The sequence below is a fragment of the Pholcus phalangioides genome, unplaced genomic scaffold (assembly GCF_987345545.1).
Source record: "Pholcus phalangioides strain wild (caught in Gottingen) unplaced genomic scaffold, Ppha-v1.0 ptg000041l_1, whole genome shotgun sequence".
Classification (NCBI taxonomy): Eukaryota; Metazoa; Arthropoda; class Arachnida; order Araneae; family Pholcidae; genus Pholcus; species Pholcus phalangioides.
In genome coordinates this window covers 7,104,025-7,131,486 of record NW_028301627.1, presented here as the reverse complement: position 1 = coordinate 7,131,486, position 27,462 = coordinate 7,104,025, and the positions used below count along the sequence as shown (strand labels likewise).

General features: G+C 38.8%; 4 protein-coding genes across 4 annotated transcripts in view; all 4 read left to right on the top strand.

Annotated features, from left to right (window-relative positions):
• The first annotated feature begins 967 nt into the window (after positions 1–967).
• On the top strand, positions 968–5,828 carry LOC149065196 (cell adhesion molecule DSCAM-like). Its single transcript, XM_089254321.1, has 5 exons — positions 968–1,146; positions 4,881–5,168; positions 5,286–5,408; positions 5,521–5,682; positions 5,785–5,828. Exons 1-5 carry the CDS (start codon positions 1,074–1,076, stop codon positions 5,826–5,828), a joined length of 690 nt encoding a protein of 229 aa, XP_089110447.1. The 5' UTR covers positions 968–1,073.
• A 76-nt stretch (positions 5,829–5,904) lies between these two features.
• Positions 5,905–21,010, top strand: LOC149065195 (cell adhesion molecule Dscam2-like). The gene is made up of 8 exons (XM_089254320.1): positions 5,905–6,113; positions 11,530–11,811; positions 13,079–13,198; positions 13,529–13,681; positions 16,829–17,110; positions 17,250–17,369; positions 19,039–19,191; positions 20,952–21,010. The coding sequence occupies exons 1-8, from the start codon at positions 6,020–6,022 to the stop codon at positions 21,008–21,010; spliced, it is 1,263 nt and encodes a 420-aa protein (XP_089110446.1). The 5' UTR covers positions 5,905–6,019.
• Positions 21,011–21,329: 319 nt separating this feature from the next.
• On the top strand, positions 21,330–25,981 carry LOC149065194 (cell adhesion molecule Dscam2-like). Its single transcript, XM_089254319.1, has 5 exons — positions 21,330–21,548; positions 22,785–23,066; positions 23,185–23,304; positions 25,118–25,270; positions 25,920–25,981. Exons 1-5 carry the CDS (start codon positions 21,452–21,454, stop codon positions 25,979–25,981), a joined length of 714 nt encoding a protein of 237 aa, XP_089110445.1. The 5' UTR covers positions 21,330–21,451.
• The window catches only part of LOC149065193 (cell adhesion molecule Dscam1-like), a 67,195-nt gene continuing 65,672 nt past the window's right edge, over positions 25,940–27,462 (top strand). The window contains exon 1 of the mRNA XM_089254318.1: positions 25,940–26,174. Within this exon, the coding sequence (XP_089110444.1) occupies positions 26,087–26,174 (88 nt within the window). The 5' untranslated portion in view covers positions 25,940–26,086. The remainder of the gene's footprint in view (positions 26,175–27,462) is intronic.

The following is a 27,462-nucleotide window of genomic DNA, read 5'->3' as shown; positions in this document are numbered from 1 at the left end:
AACCTTGCCCAGTGTCATTTAAGTGATGTGCAAATGTGCTGTGGGTGTTTTAAGTGCCCTGAAATGTGCCCCTGATCACTCAAGTGATCTGTAAATATGCCGCAGGGTTCGGAGTGTGATCTGAGAACGTGCCGCAGGCCACCGAAGTAATGTAAAACAGCACTGTGGGTCACTTGAGTGGTCCGAAACTGTGCCGTGAACCAATTAAGTGATATTTAACTGTTCCGATGTCATGGACCAATTAGGCGACGTCGAAATGCACTGCAACCCGGAAATATGCCTCGAGCCCCTCAAGTGATGTGGAACTGCACCGCAGGCCACTTCAGTGGTATGTAAATGTGTCGTATGCCACTTCAGTGATTTTTAAATGCCCTGTGGGTCACATAAGTGATACGTAAAGGTTCCGTGGACCGCTTCAGTGATTTTTAAATGCATCGCTGGTCACTCGAGTGATTTGTATGCGTGCCGCGAGCCATTTGAGTGAACTGAAACATTGCCACGGGTCACTCAAGTGATCTGTGAATATGTCGCGGATCATTCAATAATCTGGGAATATGCCGTCGTTCACTCAAATGGTCTGGAAATGTGGCGCTTAGTTCATTTTTACAAAATTAGTTTGAGTTCGCAAGTCACATCGGATGGCTCCGAGGGCCACATTGGGCCCGCAGGCCATGGGCCGGGCATCCGTTGTAGATGATAATTATTCACGTAAAAAAAAATACAGATTTTTTAGAAACGTTTCCATATTTCGTGACTCATTATTCGTGATTATTCAAGATATTATTGAAGATTATTTTTACGATTTAACTGCAACCGTCAGAATATATAACTCGTATTCCCGTCGTGGTGTGGCGCTAGTAATCAACAAAAATAAGGTTGTCCGACATCCTCTCTTCTTTGTAGAAACGTCACATAACGCTTCCCTTATTTACGTACATACACACGCACACACGCACTTCTACCTTTTCCTTCATGATTGTCCGCTGACGGCAACAATCGAAATAAAATAATTCATTATTTCAACACTCTACGCTAATTTGCAGAGAGTGATTCATTCGTTTCATGGACGCAACATGGCATGTAAATGGAGCTCGTGCATACTGAAGCTTGCCGTGATGAGTTGGATCTACATGTCTTGCATCGAAGGTAAGAATTCATTACTATTTCAATGAGTATTGCATGTGAGACATGTTTTATGTAAATAAATTATACTTACATGGGAATAATCGTTTTCATGAGGGAAAAATTCATTTACATGACTACGGCATAACTATGAAAACTTACCACATACACAAAAATATTGAATAGTTCCCACATTACGGATTACAGTCGAATCCCGTTTTAACGAATACCGTTATAGCGAAAATCTCGTTTTAACGAACACTTTCCCTAATCCCACCCTTACAGATAATTTGCATAGGAACAATGAAAGAACCTGGAATTCCTTTATATAACAAAGTGATTTCTCCGGTCTCTTAGAGTTCGTTATAACGGGATTCGACTGTATTTCATTGGCTTTCCATGGGTTATAAGGATTATAAATTGTTACACGAAATGATGATTAAAATAATAATGCAATATAACTAAACAAAGTAATCATAAGAGGATGTAATAACTGCATTGGTAATCACATCATGAAATCATGGATAGTCAGTCATCTCTAACAATTTATAATCCTTATAACCCATACGCTGCATGTTATTTACTTATTGTTGTATTATCATGTTATATATTAAACATACCATATTATACAGTGAAATGCCTTTGCTATATTAAGCTGTATAGATGATTATATTGTTATATTATCAATTATACCAGTGTTTTTTAACCTGTTTACGGCGAAAATGGGGAAATTAGTTTGCGGACCAGCAAAATGCTTTATGTGAATCTTGTATTATAATAATAAATATAATAATTTATGTCCGGTCAAATAATGGGGGAGAAATAATTTGCGGACCGGCAAAAATTAAGTAGAAATAATTAGCTGTCCGCCAAAATGGAAGGTAGTAATTTGAATACCTGCGAGAAACGTAGTGCACGAAGAAAGTGTAATATTTATTTTTCGGCTAACAATGAATGGGAACGAAATGTTCGGGTAGACCAGGTCGGGGGTCTTCCTTTTCCCAGTCGCGAGCACTGCCCGGACCCATCATCAAAAGACGAGCATTCGAATGCATGAAATCGGGATGGTTTCAATCCTTGAATGCAATTTTAACAAGGTGTTTCGATTGGAGCATTGAGCGAGTGCTCGCGAGCGCGAAATCAAACACGAGCATCGAGCACTTTCGGGTACTTCAGAGAGCACCCATGGTGCTCGCGAGCAAGGTGTTGAAGATGCCTGGGGGGTAGACAATGAGCTTCCCTCTTGATGGGGGCTCTAAGCAGGATCGTATGAACATGCAACTCCCGTTCCGGACAAAATCATGTTCTGAAGACCACGTACTTAGCTTGAGGTAACCGCTTACATAAGTTGCGCCATACGTTGTTGCGCCGATACATTAAGATGACCCTGGTTTCATGGGCAGATCTGGTGGATTCTGAAATTACTCACTTTCCCCCCCCCCCGCCATGTTTCATTAGAAAGCTTTGTTTTCTTGCATTTACGTTGTTCACAACTCTCTGTGGGACCCCACCTAGCTGCCTGCCATGGCTCCCTTTTCACTTGATTTTCAAGCGTGGCTCCCTTAAAAAACCCATGAGTATGCATAATCACTGGTAAAAGTGATAGATTTAGAGAAATTTATCAAATTGACCAACGACGCTTGGGTACTATGCTTAATAACCGGTTATTATATACAGTGTGTACATAAATGAATATCCCAACTTTGCAGGGCTATTGAAAGAAAACTAAACAAAGTAAAAACTTGTTGTTCATCAAAAATAACAGTTGAAAGTTTAAATTCGACACAGTTATAAGTGTTCAATGTGAGCCCCTTTAGTAACACGAAGGATATCGAGGCGGCACGATAACTCGTCCCACACTCTTTTCAGCATGTTGTCTGGTGCGACGGTTTGAAAGACCGCGGATATGCGTGTCTTAAGTTCGTCAACGTCATTTGGTCAGAAAAAAAAAGAGCGGTAAATCTGGTCGGAGGCACGCATAAGATCCTGGCCTGGGGGCCCTGCTCCAGGATGTGGGAGCCATGGATGTGTTGCACTTCAGGGAACACTGCATTTATATGATTTACATGCATAGATTTGAACTGTGTCTCCTCCACACATGGTACTTCCCCTCCCGCGCGGAGTGATGTCAGGGCTGCGAGGACGCCATTATTGATGAAGAGCAAGGTCCTGGGGGTGCTCGGTGACCAATCCACCGGTGTGGCAATTTGTCATTTAAAAAACCCACGAACAGCTAAGTGCCAATGGGATGGTGCACCATCCTGCTGTAGAATGAAATCACTCGATTCTTCTTCTAACTGTGGCAACAACCAAATCTCTAACATATCCAAACAAGTACAGTCAAACCTCGTTAATGCGTCACTCTTGGGAGAGCAAAAATATGACTTAGTAAGCGGAGTGACTCGTTAAACGGAGTAAGTCATGGCTGTGCCGATTCCTGCCTGAGGACAATTGGGACTTCCAAAAAATGACCCGGTAAGCGGAGTGACGTGTTAACCGAGTGACGCACTAACGAGGTTTGACTGTAATCCCATTAACAGTCTTCTCATGGGGAAAAAGAACGGGCCGAAGATTTTGTCATGCGACATAACACAAAACACATTCAACTTTGGTGAATCGCGTTCCACTTCAATGGTGGCATGTGGATTAGATGGTCCCCGGATGATGTTCCAACTGTTATTTTTGATTTCCGATGAACAACAAGTTTGTACTTTGTGTAGTTTTTCTTTCAATAGCCCTGCAAAGTTAGGATATTCATTGATGTACACACTGTACAATAACCGCATTTTTCACATTTACCGTTAGAGGTACATCAAGCAAATATTAGGGGTACCCTGAATGTTTTTAAATGAAAAAATATATATATTATTGTCAATATTTAAAAATATATGGGATGTGTTCATGGAACCCCACAAGGGGTGGGCTGACAAGGCTCCAGCCCTGGGGCCCGGGACGATTTTCACCTTTTTTTTGTTTTTTCACGCTGTAAATTCATCATAGAGGGGGCCCGTGAAAATCTGGTCGGTGGCCCGTATAAGATCCTGGCCTGGGGGCCCTGCTTCAGGATGTGGGGGCCATGGATGTGTTGCACTTCAGGGAACATTCTGCATTTATATGATTTGCATAGATTTGAAATGTGTCTCCTCCACACATGGTACTTCCCCTCCAAAATGCGAAGGTCAAAAATCGTCCTTGTTTGGCTTGTGATTACATGGGAGACGTGTATACCGTTGAACATTCTGCTGGTAATTATAGAAACTTCATGAACAGCTCACAAGTAAAAATCGAATGTTTACGAGCGGCTTAGAAGCATCGGTGCCGAAAAGAGCTCGAAATATATCAATGGCTTTACTTGAAAAATATAAGAAACTCATGAATGCCGTAGCCAAATAAAGGTGAAAATTGATCAACAGGCGTTGCCATTCGAAAGTGTACTTCGAAATTCAACGGTTGCAGAGATATCTGCTGTGCAAACGATTCGGCACAGCCTGGCCTGCATATATGATGTAAAACCTCTCTGGATAGCCGTGTTTTCGAGGCCAATTTTCCATGGGTCCGGAGTTTCCCCGCCAAATTTTATCCTGGGAAAATGCATCGCTTACAACGCAGGATATATTTTTAGATTTCTTTTTTCCATTGTGGCGCTTACGCCAAGAAATACGGTATTTGTGTAAAATACAGAGCTATGATTTAATGTTTAGAATACGTATTCGAAGTTCCGACTGTTTAAATTCTGATTCCTTCTTTGTTGGTTGTAGGAGCTCTGAGAATCGAACCGTTTGCTTTCCTGAGAAGATACCGTCTCGGTGAAAAGGCAACTGCGACGTGTTTGTCGAGTTCTTTATCGAAAGATGTCAAATTCCGTTGGCAGAAAGATGGAAACTTCATAAAAGAAACGGCAGCATCGAACGTTCGATGGACAAGTGGTAACGATTTCTCAACTATCATCATCGATGATATAACCCTCATTGATGCTGGAAATTACACATGCGTCGCATCTCACGGCACCACCCAAGCTCAATACACAGCGATGCTGGAGGTAGAAGGCGAGTCATTTCAATGATCTTTCGTGTCTTAATCGGTTTTTGCCTGAATACTTTTTGAACATTCTCCATATATTTGCAAATACTTTATGCCAGCGTTTCCTAATTTTGCACTTTCAGCTGCTCCGGAATGGATCGACGCCGTTGTTGACGAAATAACAGCAGCATCTGGATCCACCGTAACGTTCAGATGTGGTGCGAGAGGGGTTCCGAAACCAACAGTCACCTACAAATTCATAAAAGGTAACTTCACCGTTTTTAACTGTGCCGCACACGTAACCTCGAGTCACCTAAGTTAAATTCTGAATTGATCCGAATCTCTTTCTGATTTTCGTTTTTCTCTTAATAATCCCAGGAGATGGAGTACCGATGAATCGTACCAGAAACGCCGACAATACCAACAATGGCACTTTCGTACTCGACGAAATACGAGCAAAAGATGCTGGAATATATTCTTGCGAGGCCGCTAATGGAGTCGGTCCTCCAATCACTAGAAATATCTCTCTAACCGTCCAAGGTATCAATTGCGTTCATGAAAAAGAAAATCAAAATATTTTGTCAAAAATGTGCCTAATTTCGCTTTTAAAATTGTATATTTACTTTCGTTGTGAATTTTTAGTTCGAAATTCTGTCAATATGTGGCGCTATGGGATCAGTGTTTAGTTATCGAAAAATGTACACCGCCATTGCACATGAAATCAGTCAGAGAAACACAACAGAGAAACCACAGCTCTCTTTACAACGACGAATCTCTGAATTTATTTGTTCAAAAATCACGGATATTTCCGAATACGTGTAATTAAGCATTTATCACTTATTACGGTATTTCTGTGCACCGTGTACTCGTCAGTAAAATGACGGAGCTACGGGTGATTATGCTGATCTTGAAGTTTCTGTTACAGCTTAGGATTCATCACCACGCCGCAGCTTCAGCGCAAAATCTCCAAGGTAAGTTGTTCCTCTGACATTAAACATTATATTAACTGAGATCTTCAGAGATGATATTCCATTACATTGCATAATATATATTCTTATAAATTAGGAGTTTTCGATGACAAAGTACCAAAAACAATTAATGGTAGTGTTGTTAATTAACATATAAATTCATCAAAAAATATATTGTCGTTACGATTCCGTGAAATTCGCATGTCGGAAGCTAGAAAATATTTAAAGAATCCAAATTATACTCAATAATGTATTTTTCTTGAGTTCCATGACTTTATACTTGTTTATATTATTGTTTTTAATCATTAGAGCCCGGACGTTTAGGCACTGAAAATGGTCGAAATAGGCAGGCAAAAAGGCACTAAAAATGCTGGAAAATAGCACTAAAAATACTGGAAAATAGCACTAAAAATGCTGGAAAATAGCCACTAAAAATAGGCACTAAAAAAAGTCATTTATAATTTTTGAAAGAAAGAAAAAATGACTAAAAACAAAGGTATTAAGGGTCCAAAAAAACTAGCTGAAAAATTGGTTGCACTTAATCCGTCTATTGTTTCAATTATAGTTGCATTGTTGTCCAGGTTAAATTGATTTCAAGCCCAAAATAAAATGTTTGTAGACCCTCAGAATTAGCCAATTCCAGGGCCACTATTACCAGACGCGGAGCCCGTAAAGAAAATGATCTGTGGGGCTCCCTTAAGTTGCGAATAATTTCCGTTTATTTGTTGTATTATTTTGGATAATCATCATCATTTCTATAGTTTAAGCATGGATATCCTGTTCCATTTTTTTCATTTTCGTGAAATATTACCGGGACTCCTTCAAGCGCGTTGCTCTGGGTGCCCGTATCTGCCGCACACCCCCTGGGGACTAGTCTTGTCAATTTAATCGAATACCAAATGTATATATGTTTAACAAATAGCCATGTAAAAAATGTAAATGCAGTGCATTTGTGGTGCAAAAAATGAAATCAAAAACAACATGGGGGCCCTAGGGCCCTGTCTGCTCCTACCCTGCCCTGTGTGAGCCATGACTTCAATTCATGACCCCTTGGGACAGTCATCGGTCCACTGTACGCAAACAACGCAGTCTAATGCCTGAGCGAGACTGATTATGTGAAGCCTATTTGGAGAAACCACAAATTTCTTATTTTTCCTCTGCTTTTGTAACACGGCTGCTGCGTTCATCTCAAGGGGAAAAAAACCATTTACGTCTAACACCATCCGGTTAAAGAAGTGTTTCCCCCAAAGTGGGCAATATCGCCCCCCTGGTGGGCGATGGAATGGTCCAGGTGGAGGGGGAGGGAAATAGAACCTACTGATTTAACATAGGATCCTATGAGTTGGGGGCGATGAGGGGAAAAAATTTCTGAAGAAGGGGGCGATGTGACAAAAGTGAGTCGTTGGTCCAAGAGACATATTTCCAGTCGGAAGATACTATATCCAAATCACGTGTAAAAGTCAAGTACGTCATTCGTGTTACAAGGGGCTGTATAGTCATTTAAAGAAAATCGATTTTTTATATGGGCACCCCAGGGACGGATATATGAGAGGAGGGGTGATCAATCCCCCACCCCAAGCGAAAATGTAATTGTTCAATTCATGAAATCTTCGGAACTTCTATATGGTAATATGGCAAAAAACAAATTCAAGAAAACTTGCACTAAAAACTGGTAAGACCAGTTTTTAAAAAGTCGGGATGAAGGGGGGAAAAACAGAAAAACGGGACTGTCATGGAAAACACGGGACAAATTGCAGGAAGTATGGTCACCCCATTCTCAGACTGAACTAATTTCTAAAATCATGCCTCCCAAATCGAGCTTTAGATCCGGTTCTGGGACACCCTTAAAAACCCAATTACAAAGTTGTTGCCCTATCTCTCCAACAACAAAAAAAATCCATGTTTCCAAATGCAATATCCGCTGTGATCTTTGAATTCAAGTATCTAAGAAAAGTTGGGAAAGAACAGCATAAACTGACGGCTTCTTTTCCCTCATTTGTGCGGATCTTCCCTAACTTTTCTCCGATTTTTGAATTCGAATTATTTAAATAAATTTTCTAATTGGAAATATGCCTCTAGTATCAACGGCTCTTCAGTAAAATACAGCAAGAGGAATTACGGAATCACCCTGAATTTTCTTATACAGGGTGGTTGTAAATAAACTGACACTACTCAGAAGTATGCAGCGCCCATTCCGATGGAGGAATTTCGATGAAACAGCATGTAGGATACATAGACCATGGGGGAAAATGCAGATTCAATATAAAAAAATTGTAGTTGAATTTTTCACCACCAGTTATCTTTTTCCCCCATGGTCCAAGTAACGTAATAGCATCATTTCGACCCATCCATCAACGTATGTAACAAGTTTTAATGAACTACGCCCACCACAACGGGCGCTACACAGGTCGGAGTAGCGTCAACATAGTTCAACTTCGACCTTTTTAGATGGTCCATATGCCCTATACACCAAGTTTAATCAAAATACCTCCTTTCAGAATGGGCCCTACTTACGTCTGAGTAGTGTCAGTTTATTTATAACCACCCTGTACTAATAACTTTAAGAAAATGTATATAAAAAAGCATAACCGTATTGATGCAATGCGGCAATTGTACAAGTACATAATATCAATTAATATAAAAGAACAATGTCAGTGTCTTTAACTAACGAGTGCCCGAGTGGCATGGTGGTAAGATGCTCGTCTACCATCGTGAAGGTTGTTGTCAGGGTCCCGGGTTCGAACCCAAGGGAGGATATCGATAAGATATTTTTCCCTAACGAACTCGAGGCAACCACCGATAGACAGCGCCTTCACTTCCAACCCATCTCACTAATGGCAGTATGGCGATATGGCCAGAGTTGGTGTTTGGTTAAGTAGTGTCGCTAACTCAAGGTGGACTCAACAACTTGAACAATGCCTCATACTATAACAACCCCCCCCGTTTCCTTACGATTACAGAAAGGGCCCCCCCCCCACCGAATTCGGCTTCTTTGCAGAACTTACAACTTATTTAAAAAACGCGAAAACTAAGTAAGCATGCAGGGGCCGTTCAATTATTACGTCAGCAAATTTTTAGCCACTTTTGACCCCCTCCCTTTCCCTTGTCAGCAAAACTGTAACCACCTCCCTCCCCCCTTGTCAGCAAAATTTCGTCAGCCCTGCTGCCCCCTACATCCTAACGCATATTGGTGGGATCAGAAACGCACGCGGGAGGGGAGCATAGGGGGCTCATGCAACTCCCCGTGTCATTATAATCAACTTCAGTTAATTTCAATGCTATTTAAAGGGTAAGAACTCAAAATTTCTCTTTAAAAATGTCATTGCGACCCACCCTTTAAGCAATTTTATGTAGTAAACCCTTGACCCGCAGACCAAATGTGGCCCTGAAGGTTATCTGATGTGGCTTGCCCCCCCCCCCCCCCATCAAACCAATTTCGTAACAATAAACTAAGCTAAACATTTACAGATCGCTTAAATGACCCGTGGCACAATTCCAGAGTATTTAAGTGGCCCGGGGCATATTTTCAGGTCACTGAAGTAGTCCTCAAAGATCACTTTCACATTCAAAGATCACTTAAGTAACCCGCGACACAGTTCCAGAACACTTAAACGATCCGTGTGGCACATTTAGAGATTCCCCTCGAGTGAAATGTGGCACAGTTTTACAACACTTAAGCGGCCCCACAGTGCGGTTCTACATCACTCAAGTTACCCGCGGAACATTACATGTCCTTTGCCCCCCCCCCCCCCCCGGAAAAAGTTGCAATGACGAGTATCTCGGATGGGGCAATTCAAGTATTACGTCGGTATCGACGGGGGAGGGGGGTTTCGTGTTTGTTGACTTTTCATGACGAGGAGGAGGGGGGGGGCGTTGAATGATTTTTACGTCATCGACCCACCCTTTGTAAAAATGTCAAGTATTCTTAACGGCAATTTACTCGGTGTGTCAAAAACGGGAAAACCCTTTTCCTAGTTTGTGGGCACCTGACCCAACATTCTCTAAATGTTCCGCGGTTCCTTCAAATGTTCTGGGAATGTGTCCGGGATGCTAAAGTGTTCTAGAAATGTGTCGCGGGCGGCTCAAGTGCTCTGGAACTGTGCCGCGCGTCACTCAAGCGATCCGTCCTTATGCCGCGGAGTAATATGGGAGTAATATGGGAATTATATATATGAATTAATTATATGAGTAATATGGGAATGTACCGTGGGTAACTTGAGCGATGTAGAACTACGCTGTCCTCCATATTTACAAAATTAGGTTTGTTTTCGCGGGCCACATTAGAAAACCCCGAAGGCCACATTTGTTCTTCGGCCCCCATGGGTTGGCAAATTTACATGCCTTTGACAATTTTTTTTGGCTAACATTCGCGACTTTTCTTATTTTTGAATATTTCTGGCTGTAACTAGCAACCCTACCACTTAGCTATAACTGGCAAATTTACATGCCTTTGACAATTTGTTTTTTGGCTGACATTGGCGACTTTTCTTACTTTTCGGCTGTAATTGGCAACCCTGCCTACCTCTGAAAACGTTTAGCTGTAACTGGCAAATTTACATGCCTTTGACAATTTTTTCGGCGAGTAAAACTTCACTGGCAAGTTCACTTGCCTTGATGTAACTTTTTTTGCACCTTTACTTGCCTTAGACGATTTTTCCGGTTGTAACTGACAGTCCTACTTGCAAATAGTTTATAAGGTTTTCGCGGCCATCATTTGATAAAAATTGTTTTTTCGGGTTCGAAGACCGTCGTCCGGTTGAGTTTGTTCTCAACGTTTCCCCAACACTAGTGGTTGGCATCTTCAGGAGAATTGATAAACTGAATCAAAGTCGACTTTGATCCAGTTTATCAATTCTCCTGAAGATGCCAACCACTAGTGTTGGGGAAACGTTGAGAACAAACTCAACCGGACGACGGTCTTCGAACCCGAAAAAACAATTTTTATCAGTCCTACTTGCGTTTGACATTTTTTTGGCCGCAATTGGCAATATCCTGTATCGATCCCAATTTCCCGTATTTTTAATGAAAAACAATATATGGTCACGCTTGGTATTTGTTCTGCTGTGCGTATTCACTTTCTAAAGCAACAACTTTCGTGGCTCGTCCGTGGACCGGAGCTTCCGCACCCTTGCTGTAGTGGATAACAATCCCTATCTAACATGTCATGTAGACGATAATGACTTTGATATAACATGTTCATCTGACATAGAAGAAAAAAAACCAGTAAAATGAATGAAATATATATTTATCAAATCCAGGAATATGGTAAATTTCATGAATATCATAGAATTCGAACATTTTGTTGAATAGTGTTTAGTTTACCTTCTTGAGGATCTAGATTAGCAACAATGATCAGGATTTTATGATAACACATGTTGAACTGTTTCAAATTGAAATCATGTTTCTTGTCCTGTTCCAGAAATCCCAAGAATCCAACCGTTTGGGTTCCCTTCGAAAGTAGAAGAAGGTGAGAAAGTCCACGCCACGTGCATGGGACTTTCCAAATCGTCGAAGCTGAGCTTCCATTGGCTGAAAGATGGCAAAAATCTCCCGCTCACGCCACAGATACGGATCAAAAACGACACCGATTTTTCGGTGCTGGTCATTTATCCTGTCGACCAGAAAAGTTCCGGTAACTATACCTGCATCGCGAGTAACCAGCACGGGTCTCACAGCCATTCCGCTTTCTTACAGATAGAAGGTAAGCATGCTAGTGATACTCGGTTTAAAATTTTCCACCAGTTTGTCTGGTTCCCAACCCCTGGCTTCCTCGTGGTCCTTAGAGAGCCACGGGTGGAAATCAAGCAGAAAGGGGGCTATAGCAGGGGTTTTAGGGGAAGGCCACAGAAAACTGAAATAACTTCAGCATCCATCCATCAAAACCGAATACAAAATCTGGGTCATCTTAATACAGGAGCCTACCTAGGCATGGCCCGGCACGAGCGGATAGACTCCTCGAACGAGGGGAGGGGACGTGTCCACTTCTGCCCTCCTACCTATGCAAATAATCAATTTTTCACTGAATCCCACCTATGGGACCAAGAAGGGCCTTATGTCCATTGGGGGCGGGGGGGGGGGAGGCTGCTGACACGATGGCCTCTGATACTAAGATCTGTGAGATCGAGCATGTAGAGATTAAATCTTTTGCTTCCAGCTAAGTGCGGGGCATCCAGAATATCAATTTGCCAATGTGCGGTTGTGTGGCATAGTGACGGGACTCGAGGACTCGAATCGCGAGGACCGCGGTGCTAACTCCCACCGGTGGCACAGTAGTGATCGGCTGAGGATGGCTTTTTTTTTGTGGTTCCCAACTTTGAGGCCCGCATTCGTGCCGATCTCCCCGTTAAAAGTCTCGACGCCGAGAGTCTATAACGACATGTCTATAACGGTGAAAATATTCAATCGTTAGACTTCACTCATAGTTCAAAAAATAGATGGCAGCACTAAAACAAATTCAAGCAAACCCCTCTATATAGATATGCTCTCGAACTGTAAGGTATTCGTGTAAGGTTTCTGACAAAACTCATTCGGTAGTAAATTGCCTTACGGCGATAGATCGGGTTTATTAATCTACATGGGGGGTTAATCATGATTTTAAGACGGTACTATTTCGGAATAGCCACCCCCCCCCCTCCCCCGCAACTCCAGAGAAAATTCTCCCTAAACTCTAGCCCGGGGGTCCTGAAATCAATTTTGCCTATAAAATTTTTGTTTACTGTAAATTTGATCAAAAAAAACACCGCATTCAATAAGTTGAGAGGTCTTCACGCACTTCTGAATGAGGACTGAGGCCATGGAGATCTCGTAGGACCACGAGAAGAAAATGCCCGGAAGGGAGGCACGGACAGAAAAGGGTTAAGAAAAACTGAAATAAACTGATCCAGGTTCTTTCAAAATAATAACTAAATAAATTCTTGATTAATATCATATGAGAATGTTAACAGTCCCCCCTTGTTCTTTTTGTCCAGCCTCTCCAACATGGCTCGTGGAACCGAGAGATGTCACTGCTAATCTGGGCGATAGTGTTATCGTTGACTGTAAAGCGACTGGTTATCCCGAACCAAACATTATTTGGAAGAAACTTGATGGTATTATGATTATATAAAGTATCTATGTGTGATTAACATCATGAAATTTTGGCATTTTTCGACGTTAATGATCCTCTATTGAATATTATCACCAATTTTCTAACAATATTTGTCATCGTTATGTTCTTCATCCACGTGTAATAAATAATAATTATTTACATCTTACATCATCGATTTTTTTTCATGTTATTGTATTGTAGAATTTCGTTATTATGCGGCTAACAATCATTTTTGGCATAATTTACACTGAAAAAAAATCGTTTTAAGAGTCCTGTTACATGAGCAAATTGGTTTTAAAATATTATTCTGTTCGTTGTATGTGAATCGCAGAATCAAATCCTCTGGATGCACAGTCTACAGCTGGCAAGAATTCGTCGTTATTCTTGCAAAACGTGAGTTTATCTCACAGCGGTGCGTATAAATGCGTTGCGTCCAATGGCGTCGAACCAAGCTTAGAAAAGACCATAGAAGTGACTGTGATCGGTAAGAATCATGATTTCTCTTTTTCAATGACTATTGTCTTGTTGATCATTCATTTACGTCATCATCTTCCACGCATGCAATACATTCATTTAACTTCAATGAAGTCCATTTCTGTATCTCGCGACAAACTCTTGTATTTTGTACCCACAATAGAACGTTAAAACTTAGAATGATCACTAATTTTTGTAACGTTCTCTCGTCAGTGTTTGTAGTTCAGTACACAGCCCCCAGGTGGCATTAAGATCGTGTGCAGACTGTTTATCACGGAACAGGCTTGTCTATTTTCCTATAATTTCCATGTCGTTGAATACTTTTATGTCTATTATGTGTTAGTTCCGCTTGGTACTCTGAACGTTTTCCACAACCGTCGGCGTTTCAGCGCGTATCTACGTGTGTGTGTGTGTATACCAAGTTCCAACAATAGTTACAGAAATTTAGGAGAATGTAATTACAGCATGTTATGATATCCGGAAGAAAAATGAGCCATCGCTGTATTCGTCTGAATCCGTCATCAGCTGCGTCGATGATATTCCTCATGGCCGTCTTCACTCTAGTGAATACTGAAGGTGAGTTTCCCAGCAATAATTTCTCGTTTTCTGTATGAATGAATTTCTCTTTTACATGCATTTAGAACATGACCGTGGGTTATATTTGTTGCACTATAACATGACTGATGACAAACTATTGTAGTCTATAACATACATATGTAGTATGCATAATAACCAGTAGAAATTGCCAAAGCTGATTTTGGTAACTAGGGATTTGATTTCAAGCTCACGGCATGGCCCCCACAAGGGCGGAGCTGACAGGATAATTCTAGTCATTTTTTCGTTTTTTTACGCTGTAAATTAACTACAGGAAGGGCCCCGTGAAAAGTCTGGCCGGGGGCCCGCAAAAGATCCCAATCTAGGGACCTTGCACAAGCATGTGGGGCGGGGGGGGGGGCATGGCTCACGGGACCTCCCCAGAAATCTCCCCAAGGACCCTTTTTCTAACTGGAGCATGATTTAACCGAAACGTGATATGGATGTAAGGCTCGGTAAATGTGATGAATCCCGTTATTATACATGATAACGGTTATTATGCATAATCGCCAAGAATTTTGGTAAGTTTGATAAATTTTCCCAAATTTATCACTTTTACCGGTGATTATGCATAGTATAAACAAGTGGCGTTGGGATAAATTTGATAAATACTTGATATTTACGCCTTGATTATGCATAATACTCTCTAGTGTAATTGGTAAATTTTATTAATAGGAAAAAAATTCAAAAGAGTCTTGTATGTGTGATGAATAAGTAATGGGACCCCGATATAATGATACAATGCATGTATAAATTATGCATAGTTATATCATATAGAATATAGTTTCCCAAACTTTTTGCTCCATCGCCCCCAACTCAAGCCAACCCATAGGTTCCTATACCAAACCCATAGCTTCTACCACCACAATGGACCGTTCTACCGCCCTCAGGGGGCGATATTGCCCACTATGGGAAACACTAATGTAGAACGATCTATCATATTTACCAACGATATATATATATATATCAAATTTACCAAAATGCTCACCGATTATGCATAATAACCTGATTTATCATATTCACCGTAACTTGTACATTCACAGGCGCGGTGGCATCAGACCCTGTGCTTTGGTGGCCGGGAGAGGGGGAATTAACACTCACTGTAATAAAGAGAGGAAAATATGTGCCATTACAAAATCACCAAATTAACCCTTTTCTGCATTCAAAATCATAGTAGGATCACAAAAATAGATGTTTGTTCCAGGTCACTAGATGCATTTTTGTTTCTAACTGTGGGCGAAAGGGTCCCAGAGTCCCCGAATCAACGGTGGCTCCAAAGGAATCGCAGCTTTCACCAATTCTGTAACTATTTCTTTCGTCTATTTTCATCGATTCTGGAACTATTTCTTCCATCAACTCTGTAATTTCATCGATTCTATAAGAATTTCTCAGCAATTCTGAAACTTCATTAATTTCGTAAGCATTTCTTTCTTTCATCAATTTTGCGAAAATTCCTTTCGTGTGTTTTGTAAGAATTTCGTCAATTTTGTAAGAATTTTTTTCACTAATTTTTCAAAAATTACTTCCCTCATTTTTGTAAGAATATTTTTAAATAATTTCGCAAGAATTTCTTTAAACAGTTTTGCAAGAATTTCTTTAAACAGTTTTGCAAGAATTTCTTTAAACAGTTTTGCAAGAATTTCTTTCATTAATTTTGCAAGAGTTTCTTTCATTAATTTTGCAAGAGTTTCTTTCATTAATTTTGCAAGAGTTTCTTTCATTAATTTTGCAAGAATTTCTTTCATTAATTTTGTAGGAATTTCTTTCATTAATTTTGTAAGAATTCTTTTCATGTGTTTTGCAAGAATTTCAACAATTTTGTAAGAATTTCAACAATTTTGTAAGAATTTCAACAATTTTGTAAGAATTTCAACAATTTTGTAAGAATTTCAACAATTTTGTAAGAATTTCAACAATTTGGCAAGAATTTATTCCATCAATTTTGCAAGAATTTATTCCATCAATTTTGCAAGAATTTACTCCATCAATTCTGATTTTTATATTGATTCAGTAACTACTTCTTTCTACAATTCTGAATTTTTATCGATTCTGGAATTATTTCTTTCATTAATTCAAAATCATTTTCAGCTCCGGATTCCCATCAATTCGAAATTTTCATTAATTTCTAGGTTAATTCCACATTATTTGGCAATAAATTTTTCCATGAATACGCTCCAGCATCTCTATATTTTGCAATAACGTAACGTAATATTCGGTGTACGGTTTCTCTCACTGCAAAATATATAATATTGAGCCGCCGCCCCCCCCCCCCCCACACTCAGAATTTTTCTTGGTTTCACACACACATGTTGAAAGCTATAATTATTAAAAAAAATCAAATTATCCGAATGCAAAAACAAAAATTTACAAGATGTAACTCATTGAATAGAAGCCACAGATAATTAACAGAAGCTAAAATGTCGGTATGAACATACATGAACTATGAGAATTATCGTTTTTGACTTTGACTAGTAATTGCATAATTTCTCTTTCTTTCATCAGACAATATCTTACATCACTCTCTGGAGATTTTTCTTGAATGAAACTGCCTTTTATTCCACAGGAATCCCGAAAATCCAACCATTCGTCTTCCCATCAAAGGTGCAAGAAGGCGAGAAGGCTAGTGTCATATGCCTGGTGCTTTCGAAATCCAAAAATCTCAGTTTCCATTGGACGAAAGACGGCGAGACTCTCCTACCGACGTCGGAGATACGAATAAGGAACGATACGGATTTCTCGACGCTTGTGATCGATTCGGTCAGTCACAAGAGTTCCGGGAACTACACTTGTACTGCGAGTAACCAGTACGGGTCTCAGAGCCACTCGGCTTTCCTACAGATACAAGGTAAGCTGTTGGACCGTTCCGGAAAGTATTTCCGAAGAAGAATTTCCTAAGCTGCAAAATTGAAGATTTATTAAGATTTTTTTTTGTTGTTGTTGATGATGTCATGCCCATGTTGATCATGTTCTGTTTATTTGCCCAGCGTCTCCGACATGGCTCATCGAACCGAGGGATGTCACGGCCAATCTCGGCGATACTGTCAACATTGACTGCAAAGCAACTGGTTATCCCGATCCTAATATCATTTGGAAGAAACTTGGTGGTATGATATTCGTCATTAAAAAATCGTTTTTTCACGTGATTAACCCTTTCAGACCCGCATTAAATTCACCGGAGGAAGCAGAAAAAATTTGGAAATTTAATTTTTAAAGAAATTACAACTATGTCCATTGAGATGGACACTGGGTCTCAACGGTTGCAAAACTTGTGAAATCTTGTTTTCTATGTGCAAATACTGTAAAATATACATTCAAAAACATTGTCGTGTCTGAAATGCGGCCTTCATGACCCTTCATGTAAGAGCCATGTCAACTCATGGGCTCACTAGGACATGGCCTGGGGCGGATCCTTTTGGTGCCCGAGGAGCTTCTGATGACCATGGGGTGCATTGGATTGCTCAGAGGGGGGCCCATGATGTCAATGTGCTCTGTCCATGTGGTGGGGGGGGGGGGCTGATAGGCCTCCGGCCTGGGAGCCCGTCACGAATCTTACTGGTTTTGTTTCCTAACACTACCTCATAAGGTTATGGTTTGGAAAATTCTGGACTGGGGGCCCCCATCAAAGAGTCCAGTTTATAGGGATCCAGAATGCGTGGGCCATGAGTTTATTGATGTGAAATTTCTGTTCGGTGTCACAATTTTTTAACGTGTCAATATTTGGTACATCCGATTGATTATACAAGTTGGGCCCGAAGTCAGTGACAATTTCTATAATTTATATATTATGTAAAATAACTGAGTTTATATATACGAGAGGGCAGTGAAATAAACATATTTGCCACATATTTTTTTCAGGAAAATGAAAGAGTTCAAAATTCCATGCATAGATTGCACTCTACCGTTCATAATTGGCTAAATCTAATAACTTTGAGATGAATCGATACTGCAGATCATGTTAGCAAATTCATGAATTGAAATAAAGTAAATTTAAAATACGACTTTCTTGGCCTACAAATGGCATATTCATCAAAGTGTAACAGTGATTGGCGAAAAGCAGGTGAAAACTTAAATGCGAACTGTTACCGTTTGTCAGAATTTTGCTTTTGTTGTTTAACATGTTTTGATGTGGAATGCATGAAATTTTGTACAATTTCTTTTAGTACCCCAGAAATAATGTATGACCATTACACTGCAAGCATCACTGTAAGATGCCAGTTTGTTAATTTTGTATCGATTTTTTTTTTTTTTTTGAAATAAGTCGTGGACTTTTGGCGCACCCTGTATATCCCGCGTAGCTGAATGTAAAGAAATATCTTGCTTATTTTCCAATCATTCTTAAGATTCTTAGTCATAGAATCAGTTTCCGAAGGAGATATAAATAAAATTTCAAGCATTAGAAAGTGATAAGAAAATGCTGGAAGGAAGAAGTTTTGCTACCTTTCTAAGACCCAGTGTCCAATCTCAATGGACATCGATGCTGACATGAATCGTGGCAACGTTGCCACCGTAGTGTTGCCAACGTAGAAATATAAATTTTGTTCAGTGGAGGGATTGTTGTCAATATTAAAAAGCCAATAATGAAACTTACCACACGATAAACAAATTTTCTGTGGACATTTGAAGGTTATGTCCATTGAGATGGACAAGATGGTCGGCAAGGCTTACGGTACTATAAGATCTTTGGGTTATTTGAAGAATGTATCGATTTTTATGATCATTAAATTGAGATAATTTGCATTTATTATAATCATTTTATTCACGTATGTATCACAGAATCAGCTTTGTTGGATGCACAATCGCTATTAAGCAAGAACTCGTCATTATTCTTACAAAACGTGGATGTTTCGCATAGTGGTACGTATAAGTGCGTCGCTTCTAATGGCGTCGAACCAAGCTTGGAGAAGACCATACAAATCACTGTGATCGGTGAGATACATTATTTATTTACCGCATTTAATATTATTATTATTATTACTTTCAGTGCATTATACGTATCGTGCGTGTTGAAAAACATTGTTCCGATTGGAAAACGTAACCAAATCTTTGCATCAAGTTGTTATCCGAGGCGAGTCTTTATTCAGCGTTTGTTACAAATTCTGTTCGTATAATACAATATCAGTATCTATTACGCGAGTGACTTCTGATATGCTTGCAATAAATATTTCTACACTGAGTACCTTCGATGAATACTTGAGGGCGCGGTAGCCCAGGTCGATAAGGTACCAAAGGTTAATGTTTAGAGGTGCCGTGAGTTCGTCCTTGTCGGAAACTTTTCTGACACCGAGGTCCAACGGAAACGGTGGCGTGAACACAGAAAAAGATTGCTACCGCAGGGAGTCCCGCACCGAGGGGTTAGCGAACCAGTCTCTCGGTGAGTATGGAAAAAAAAGGCTGCTGTTCGGAATCGGCAATAAATTCTAGGTCCCGGTCCAATTACCCCTCGTGTGCAGAAAATTACCGTGGTGCGACAAAAATGATCAAATACTTTCAATGAATAGTTCTTCACCGAATACTTTCAATGAATAGTTCTTCACTGAATACTTTCAATGAATAGTTTTCACCGAATTCCAATGAATACTTACATACTGAATACTTGCAATGAATAGTTTTCACTGAATTCCAATGAATACTTATATACTGAATACTTGCAATGAATACTTATATACTGAATACTTGCAATGAATACTTATATACTGAATACTTGCAATGAATACTTATATACTGAATACTTGCAATGAATACTTATATACTGAATACTTGCAATGAATACTTATATACTGAATACTTGCAATGAATACTTATATACTGAATACTTGCAATGAATACTTATATACTGAATACTTGCAATGAATACTTATATATACTGAATACTTGCAATGAATACTTATATATACTGAATACTTATATACTGAATACTTGCAATGAATACTTATATATACTGAATACTTTCACACTGAATTCTTGCAATGAATATTTATATGCTGCATACTTTCATATTTAATACTTGCAAAAAAATGAATACTTTCGTGTTTAATACTTTCAATGGATACTTTCATATTTAATGCTTTCACATTGAATGATTGCAGTGAATACCTATATACTGAATACTTTCACATTATTGAATAATTATGTACTGAATACTTTCACATTGAATACTGACTACTTATTATACTGAATACTTTCACATTATTGAATAATTATGTACTGAATACTTATTATACTGAATACTTTCACATTATTGAATAATTATGTACTGAATACTTATTATACTGAATACTTTCACATTGAATACTGAATACTTATATACTGACTACTTATATACTGACTACATATGATACTGAATACTTTCATATTGAATACTGAATACTTTCATATTGAATACTGACTTATATACTGACTACTTATATACTGACTACTTATTATACTGAATACTTTCACATTGAATGTATTATATACTTATGTACTGTATACTTTCACATTGAATACTTGCAATGAATATTTATATACTGAATACTTTCACACTGAATACTTGCAATGAATATTTATATACTGAATACTTTCACATTGAATACTTGCAATGAATATTTATGTACTGAATACTTGCAAAAAATCAATACTTTTGCATTTAATGCTTGCAAAAAAATTAGTACTTTCATATTTAATACTTTCACATTGAATACTTACAGTGAATACTTATGTATTGAATATTTTCACATTGAATACTTATACTGAATGCTTGCAATGAATACTTCTAAACTGAACTGGACACTTGCAGCCGGTATATCAAACTTCTCATACTATTCAATACTTTGATACCGTATGTACGTATAAGTATATCACACAGTTTTTCATCGAGGAATGTATTTCATTTTCCAGAAAACACGGCTGGAATAGCCTACAATAAGACAACATGTTCAAACGATTTTTTTAATATCAATTTTATTCCAGTACGGTTACAATGCAAACTGTTTTTAGTTCAGTACAGTGTCCCTGAGTGGCGCTGCGAGGCTGTGCAGATGATATTTTTCTGGACGATCTATCTCGGTTTCGTGTTAATACTTCTTTGTTGTTAAATTCTCGTTGTGGAGTGCACAGCGATACAGTTTTCTTGTGTGTGTAGTGTGCATTTTCTTCCACTTCAACACCACAATATACGTGCATAATCCATAGCATGTTATGATAACGGATGTATACAGCAAAAATGTATCGCCAATTAATACGCGTGAATTCACCGACTGCGTTGATTCTCGCCATGGCCGTGCTATCGGTGGTGGATACTGAAGGTAAGCTTTTCCCAGCAATATATTCCTATTTATTTCTCACCATCATAAAATTGCTCTCAAATAGATCAAATAGCTGTAAAGAAAACTTGAATGTTATTGACAATTAAAATTAATTGTGATTATACGAGCTTCAAGATTTTTGTTTAGTTTATGGTTGTTTGAAAATGCATGCTATCAGTCATATTTCTTGCATGGATATATGTTTAGATATTTATAATCCAGATCAATGGTTCTTGACCCAAGTCCATGTAGGGCCCCTCCGGCCCTGAGAAAATGTTAAGAGTAACCCAAGGGTTATATAAAAGCGAATTGAAGGAGAGCTGTGACAGGTAGTTAAGAAGAGAAGCACAGAGAGCTGTGGTGAAACAAAATATATAGAAATAAAGCTTTTAAGTGAAACATGGGGGGAAATAGTATGACTAATACTTTTAAAATTCAACGGAAATGCCAATGGTGCCAGATCCATCTTAACGCAGAACCCCTCAGGCGGCACCGGCTGAACCGGGCAAGGCTCGGGGGCCTCAAGTGCAAAGGAAGCCTCATGAAAATTAGATCTTTCTCAAATCTGTGAAATAAAACATATATCTCCAGGTGGGGGGGGGGGGGGGCTCAGAAAAACTACTTTGGCTCCGGTGCCCAGGATCCTCATAAGACCTTGCCCCCCCGGGGGTCTCATGTTCACAGGGAGCCTATAGGATGGCATCTGGCGCTATAATTTTCAAGGTAATTTATCCAAGTGTCTATAGGCAGTTACTTGTTACTTCCAGCTGAGTCCAGGAAGGGCCAGAGCATCAGTTTGTACGGAGGCCTGTGACGTTAAGATGGCCCTGCATTTCACCAGGTCAAGAGGAAAGCTCCGCAAAATTCATCCCAGGAGTCCTGAGACCAACCTTATTTATAAAATTTTTTCCAACTATAAATTTACTATAAAAAAATAGTTCTCCAATAAATAGAAAATATCTCAACCCTGAATGAGATTGGGTGACTCGTAGATAATACAGGGGCCATGAGAAAAAAATATTGTTGAAAGGGGGCCACAGAAAAAACCTTAAGAAACACTAATAGTTAGATCATGCGCGTACTCAGATGAATTTCAAGCTAGTCACTATTCTTCTTAATCAGAAAAATATTGATTAAATAATGATAGTGTACACCATATATATATTTTTTCAAATAAACCAATCACTATTCAGTGAAATTGATAACTAAATTGATTTTTATGTCTGTCTGTTCCAGGAATTCCAAAAATTCAACCATTCGTATTCCCAACGAAAGTCCAGGAAGGCGAGAAAGCGAGTATCACTTGCTTGATACGTTGGAAATCTACAAAATTGACCTTCCGTTGGACGAAAGATGGCGAATCTGTCCTGCCGACATCGGAGATACGCATAAAAAACGATACTGATTTCTCAATGCTGGTAATCGATCCGGTTAACCAGAGGAGTACCGGTAATTACACTTGCACTGCTAGTAACCAGTACGGGTCTCACAGCCATTCCGCTTTTCTACAGATAGAAGGTAACCTTTATTTAAAGGCCCGTGTTCTGTTTTGTTTTATCAATGCCTTCGGTAAATTTTTAAATCTATTCATATGATACGTTTATCAATTTATGTTTTTGATTTCTAATGGTTATAGCGCCTCCCACATGGCTCCTAGAACCGAGAGATGTTACGGCTAATCTTGGTGATACCATCAACATAGATTGCAAAGCGGCTGGTTATCCAGATCCTACTATTTCCTGGAACAAACTCGATGGTAATATTCAAAAAAATCATTTACAATATCTATACCATTGGACACACAACCGGTAATAAATAAGATATTTAGCCCTCTACAAGCAATTCCGTAAGGCAGTGGTTCCCGAAATGTGGGTCGTGACCTCCTGGTGGAAACGCGAGTTCTCCAGAATGAAAACGTGCGGATGAGAAATTTATTTTTATTTTCCGTAACGTAAGTGAAAAACTCAAAACTAAAAATTGCCTTAACATTCTTTGTCGAACAGCTACTTACCATACATGTATAGTATAATGCAATTTTATCAAATTCTACATGCACAGTAAACAATAGATTAAATCAGTATTTATACAGGGGATTCAGACAGAATCAGATGATTTAAACTGTCTGAAAATTAAAAACACAGAACGATGAGCAGTATGCCAACGTAAATGGTAAATGTGTACATTTGAGGTTATCGACAATTAATAACGCTAGTATGTCGTATATGAAGCTCTTTCGATTAAGAAGTGAAAATCATTGAAATCATTATCAATATCATTGAAAATATTGGGAGGGCTTGGAAGTTTCGGGGAGGGCGTCGCCGGGAGTTACAAATATTATGGGGAGCACTTGTTATTCGCTATAACAGAAAACCCTTCTATACTTGGAAAATAATTTTATAAAATGAAGTAAGAGTTGCTGTGCCACAACCGCAATATTCATAATAGTATAACACAATAGTATCCAACAAACAAAACAAAACTTCTTTGTGCTGAGTCCAGCGTTTGGTAACGGTGACTCTGGCACTGGTCATTTTCACATAAAAATGGCAATCAAAATGGTCGTCGTTAGTCACTCAATATCATCGTACCAATACAAAAATTTCTAGAAGAATTATTCCCTTCTACATTTATAACCATTCAAAGCCCAGATGATAATTTGATAAGATTTTTACTCGATAAAATAATCATTCTAAACATTTTCGAAATTCAATTTAGTCCTGTTAGTCATTATTGGGTCGATTTGTTTTTTTCATGCAAACAATGTCTACATGCGCAAGAGATGCAGGAAACAGGTTGTTTGTGTAGAGATGATTTCTGAAAAGGGATAATTCACATTTGCCTTCTCTGGCACTCGAACCACAACCCGGACTGGGGAGTCCGGGCCCGAAATAGAAGCAATGAGAAGTTTCTTTCTTAGAACGCATATATGCCGAACGGTACTGTGCGATTGACGGTGACAGCAACCAACCAGCTAATTACTCGTAAATGTCACCACGACCACCAGATGGTGATATATACGTCGAGAAAGGTGTCATGTCCACTTGTTAACACGGAATATGCAGAAAACTGGTTGTTTATGTAGCGATGGTCATGACTACCCATCTGATGACCTTGACGTAATTTCGGAGATATTAGCTGATCGCTGTCGCCGTTCATCACACGGTAGCGCATATATGCCAAATGCGCTCCAGAGAAGAAATTTCTCATTGCTTCCACAACGTAGAGGTAGCGCACTCGCCCGGACTGCGAGAGGGCTGTGATTTGAATCCCAGCGGAGGCAAATGTGAATTTTCTTACCAGATACCATCATCTCTACGCAAACAACCAGTTTAGTTCATATCTTTTATGAATAAGTGGAGAGAAACGTCTTTCTCTACATGTATTATGACTATCATTTTGACATCGGAATAATTCTTCCAATCATCATGGATAGATACATAGATCACAATCAAACATGTCGGTGATTGTTCTGCAATACTCCAATACGATATCGTTTAATTCAATCATGAATGTGAGAGAGAAGTGTATTTTATATGCATTATTTTATTCACACTATTTTGGTTCTTCAGAATCAAGCCCATTGGACGTGAAATCAGTATTAAGCAAGAACTCGTCATTATTCTTACAAAACGTAGACGTTTCCCATAGCGGTACGTATAAATGCGTCGCTTCAAATGGCGTCGAACCAAGCTTGGAAAAGACCATACAAATCACTGTGATCGGTGAGATTTATTACTTTATTATAATCATTGTAATTACGGACAGTATTTACTTTCGCGGGCATTTACAAACGCACTTACTAATTAAAATTATATTCATTCTTAAAACAGGTTCGTTTTTCTTTAATTAATAATGGAATGAAATGATCGTATTATGTGTTTCACACATCATCATCACCATTATTTCCCCCCATATTCATCGTCATCATTTTCTTATTCTAATTTATTTTGACTGATTGACTTGTCTCTACGTCATCATCCAGCTTATCAATTTGTATAATTTGTATGCGCTCAAAACATCGTGATTATTCCATGATCTTATTGAAATAATTGATTTCTCATCATTATTTGCATGCCACTATCACAAAAGTTTATCACCATTATTGATGTAGGTTGCTTATTTGGTGATTTTCATCAAAAGTGGCAATGCAATAAAAGGAAAATATTTCGCTATTACTGGAAAAAACACACTGTATAGTTTATTTTATGTTTAAATTGTATAACAAAATCAAATATTGTATTTTGCATATAATTTGTCTTCTTTTTAGGATATTATTGTAATAAAAACGAACTAACACTTTCATCAGTGTTTTTAGTTCAGTACACAGTCCCTAAGTGGCGCTGCGATCCTGTTTCAGATTGTATTTTTCAGACCAGACTTTCACTATTTACATCACTTCTATGTTGTTGAGTACTTGTGAGGTTGTACTTTAGTTGTTACTGTAAATGGCGAGTTTCTCCAGCGTTTGTGTCAGTTGTTTTGCGGTCATCACGCTTGAATCATTGTATAATTAGCACGTTATGACAGTTTGAATAATCATGAATCAACCCTTAATCCGTTTCATCAGTGAATTATCAGCAGTGTCGGTGATCGTCATCATGGCCGTCTCCTTGGTTGATACTGAAGGTAAGCTTCTTGGCATTGCTTTTTTTTCCCTATAATCTTTGTGCAGTATAAATATTTTTTGCTATACCTATCAATTACAAACATATCAGAACATTAATAGTCACATTAACTCCATTATAAATTTTTGCAGTATTGTTACGGTACCATTAACTCCATGGAAGAGTAGATAAACTTCAATAACACTCCGAAAATCACCAACGAATAAGGCTAATTACGGGGAATGCCTTCTTCGTTGGTGATTTTCAGATCACATACTTTAGTTGTACTGAGATTGTTTTAACATGAATGCGTTTCACATGTTGATCGCATGCTAACAAATCGTAATCATGGAATTTTTTTGTGTATTTTCAGTGTTTTAACTTTATACCGAAATGATCAAACAATGTTGCGCATAAATGATTAGAATGATCTATACAGTAAAACCTCTCTTGTGCGAACACAGATGGGGGAAAAAGAAACTCGTGCATAAAAGAGGAGTGACCGTTAATCAGGGGTTTGAAATGCATCTTTTCATTACACAAGGGGAAAATTATTAAAATTATTATTTGGCCGAAAAGAGGAGTGACCGCACCTGAGGGGGTTTTACTGTACTAAAGTAGCATAGTCATTCCATATCATCATAAAAAATGTAGTTTAAATGGTTTTATAACAGGTAGACAGAACGACCCTGGTTATCGAAAAAAAAGATGCACTGGGCAGTAAACAGTGCAAAAAAAAAAAAAAAAAAACAATAATGAACCAGTTGCGCAAAAAACACTGTGCTGAAAGAGAAGTGGTGTCAGAAAAAAAAGCTTTTAAAATTATACGAGCACGATACAATGCCTTTAAGTAAAACCAATCGTCAGAAAAAAGCCCTGCAGAACCAGTAGACGTGCAGAAAACCGTTCCTAGGAGAACTAGTTTGAGTAAAGTAGTGCCCCCTTAAAGAAAAACCGTAGTATTGTCTATATTTTTGTACATGTAAAAATCTTGTAGAAAACCCATGCCTTGAAAAGCTATTAGACGGAACACTAGGCCTTGAAAGATAAATAAGGAGAAAACATTGCCTAGAAGAGAATTATTTGGCAAAAAACAGTGCCTTAAAGAACCATTGAAGAGAAAACCATGTCTTGAACAACTAGTGGACATAAATCAGTGCCTCTAAAGACCAGTGGGCATAAATAAGACAACCATAATATTCTTTATGGGCATTGTATCATATGTATATATTTTTTATGATTTTTGTGATTGTGTTTCTAATTGGGTTGCTGTATTTTTGAAATATATGACATCCATATTTGTAATGGGC

What these genes read in the sequence shown, in the direction of transcription:
- LOC149065196 (XM_089254321.1), top strand. Translation starts at nt 1,074, where the DNA reads ATGGCATGTAAATGGAGCTCGTGCATACTGAAGCTTGCCGTGATGAGT. An exon ending in AGCGATGCTGGAGGTAGAAG is followed by an intron (nt 5,169 to 5,285) that starts GCGAGTCATTTC and finishes TTGCACTTTCAG; the next exon opens with CTGCTCCGGAATGGATCGAC. An exon ending in CACCTACAAATTCATAAAAG is followed by an intron (nt 5,409 to 5,520) that starts GTAACTTCACCG and finishes TAATAATCCCAG; the next exon opens with GAGATGGAGTACCGATGAAT.
- LOC149065194 (XM_089254319.1), top strand. Translation starts at nt 21,452, where the DNA reads ATGTATACAGCAAAAATGTATCGCCAATTAATACGCGTGAATTCACCG. An exon ending in CGCTTTTCTACAGATAGAAG is followed by an intron (nt 23,067 to 23,184) that starts GTAACCTTTATT and finishes TAATGGTTATAG; the next exon opens with CGCCTCCCACATGGCTCCTA. An exon ending in CATACAAATCACTGTGATCG is followed by an intron (nt 25,271 to 25,919) that starts GTGAGATTTATT and finishes TGTATTTTTCAG; the next exon opens with ACCAGACTTTCACTATTTAC.
- LOC149065195 (XM_089254320.1), top strand. Translation starts at nt 6,020, where the DNA reads ATGACGGAGCTACGGGTGATTATGCTGATCTTGAAGTTTCTGTTACAG. An exon ending in TTCAGCGCAAAATCTCCAAG is followed by an intron (nt 6,114 to 11,529) that starts GTAAGTTGTTCC and finishes GTCCTGTTCCAG; the next exon opens with AAATCCCAAGAATCCAACCG. An exon ending in CATTTGGAAGAAACTTGGTG is followed by an intron (nt 17,370 to 19,038) that starts GTATGATATTCG and finishes TATGTATCACAG; the next exon opens with AATCAGCTTTGTTGGATGCA.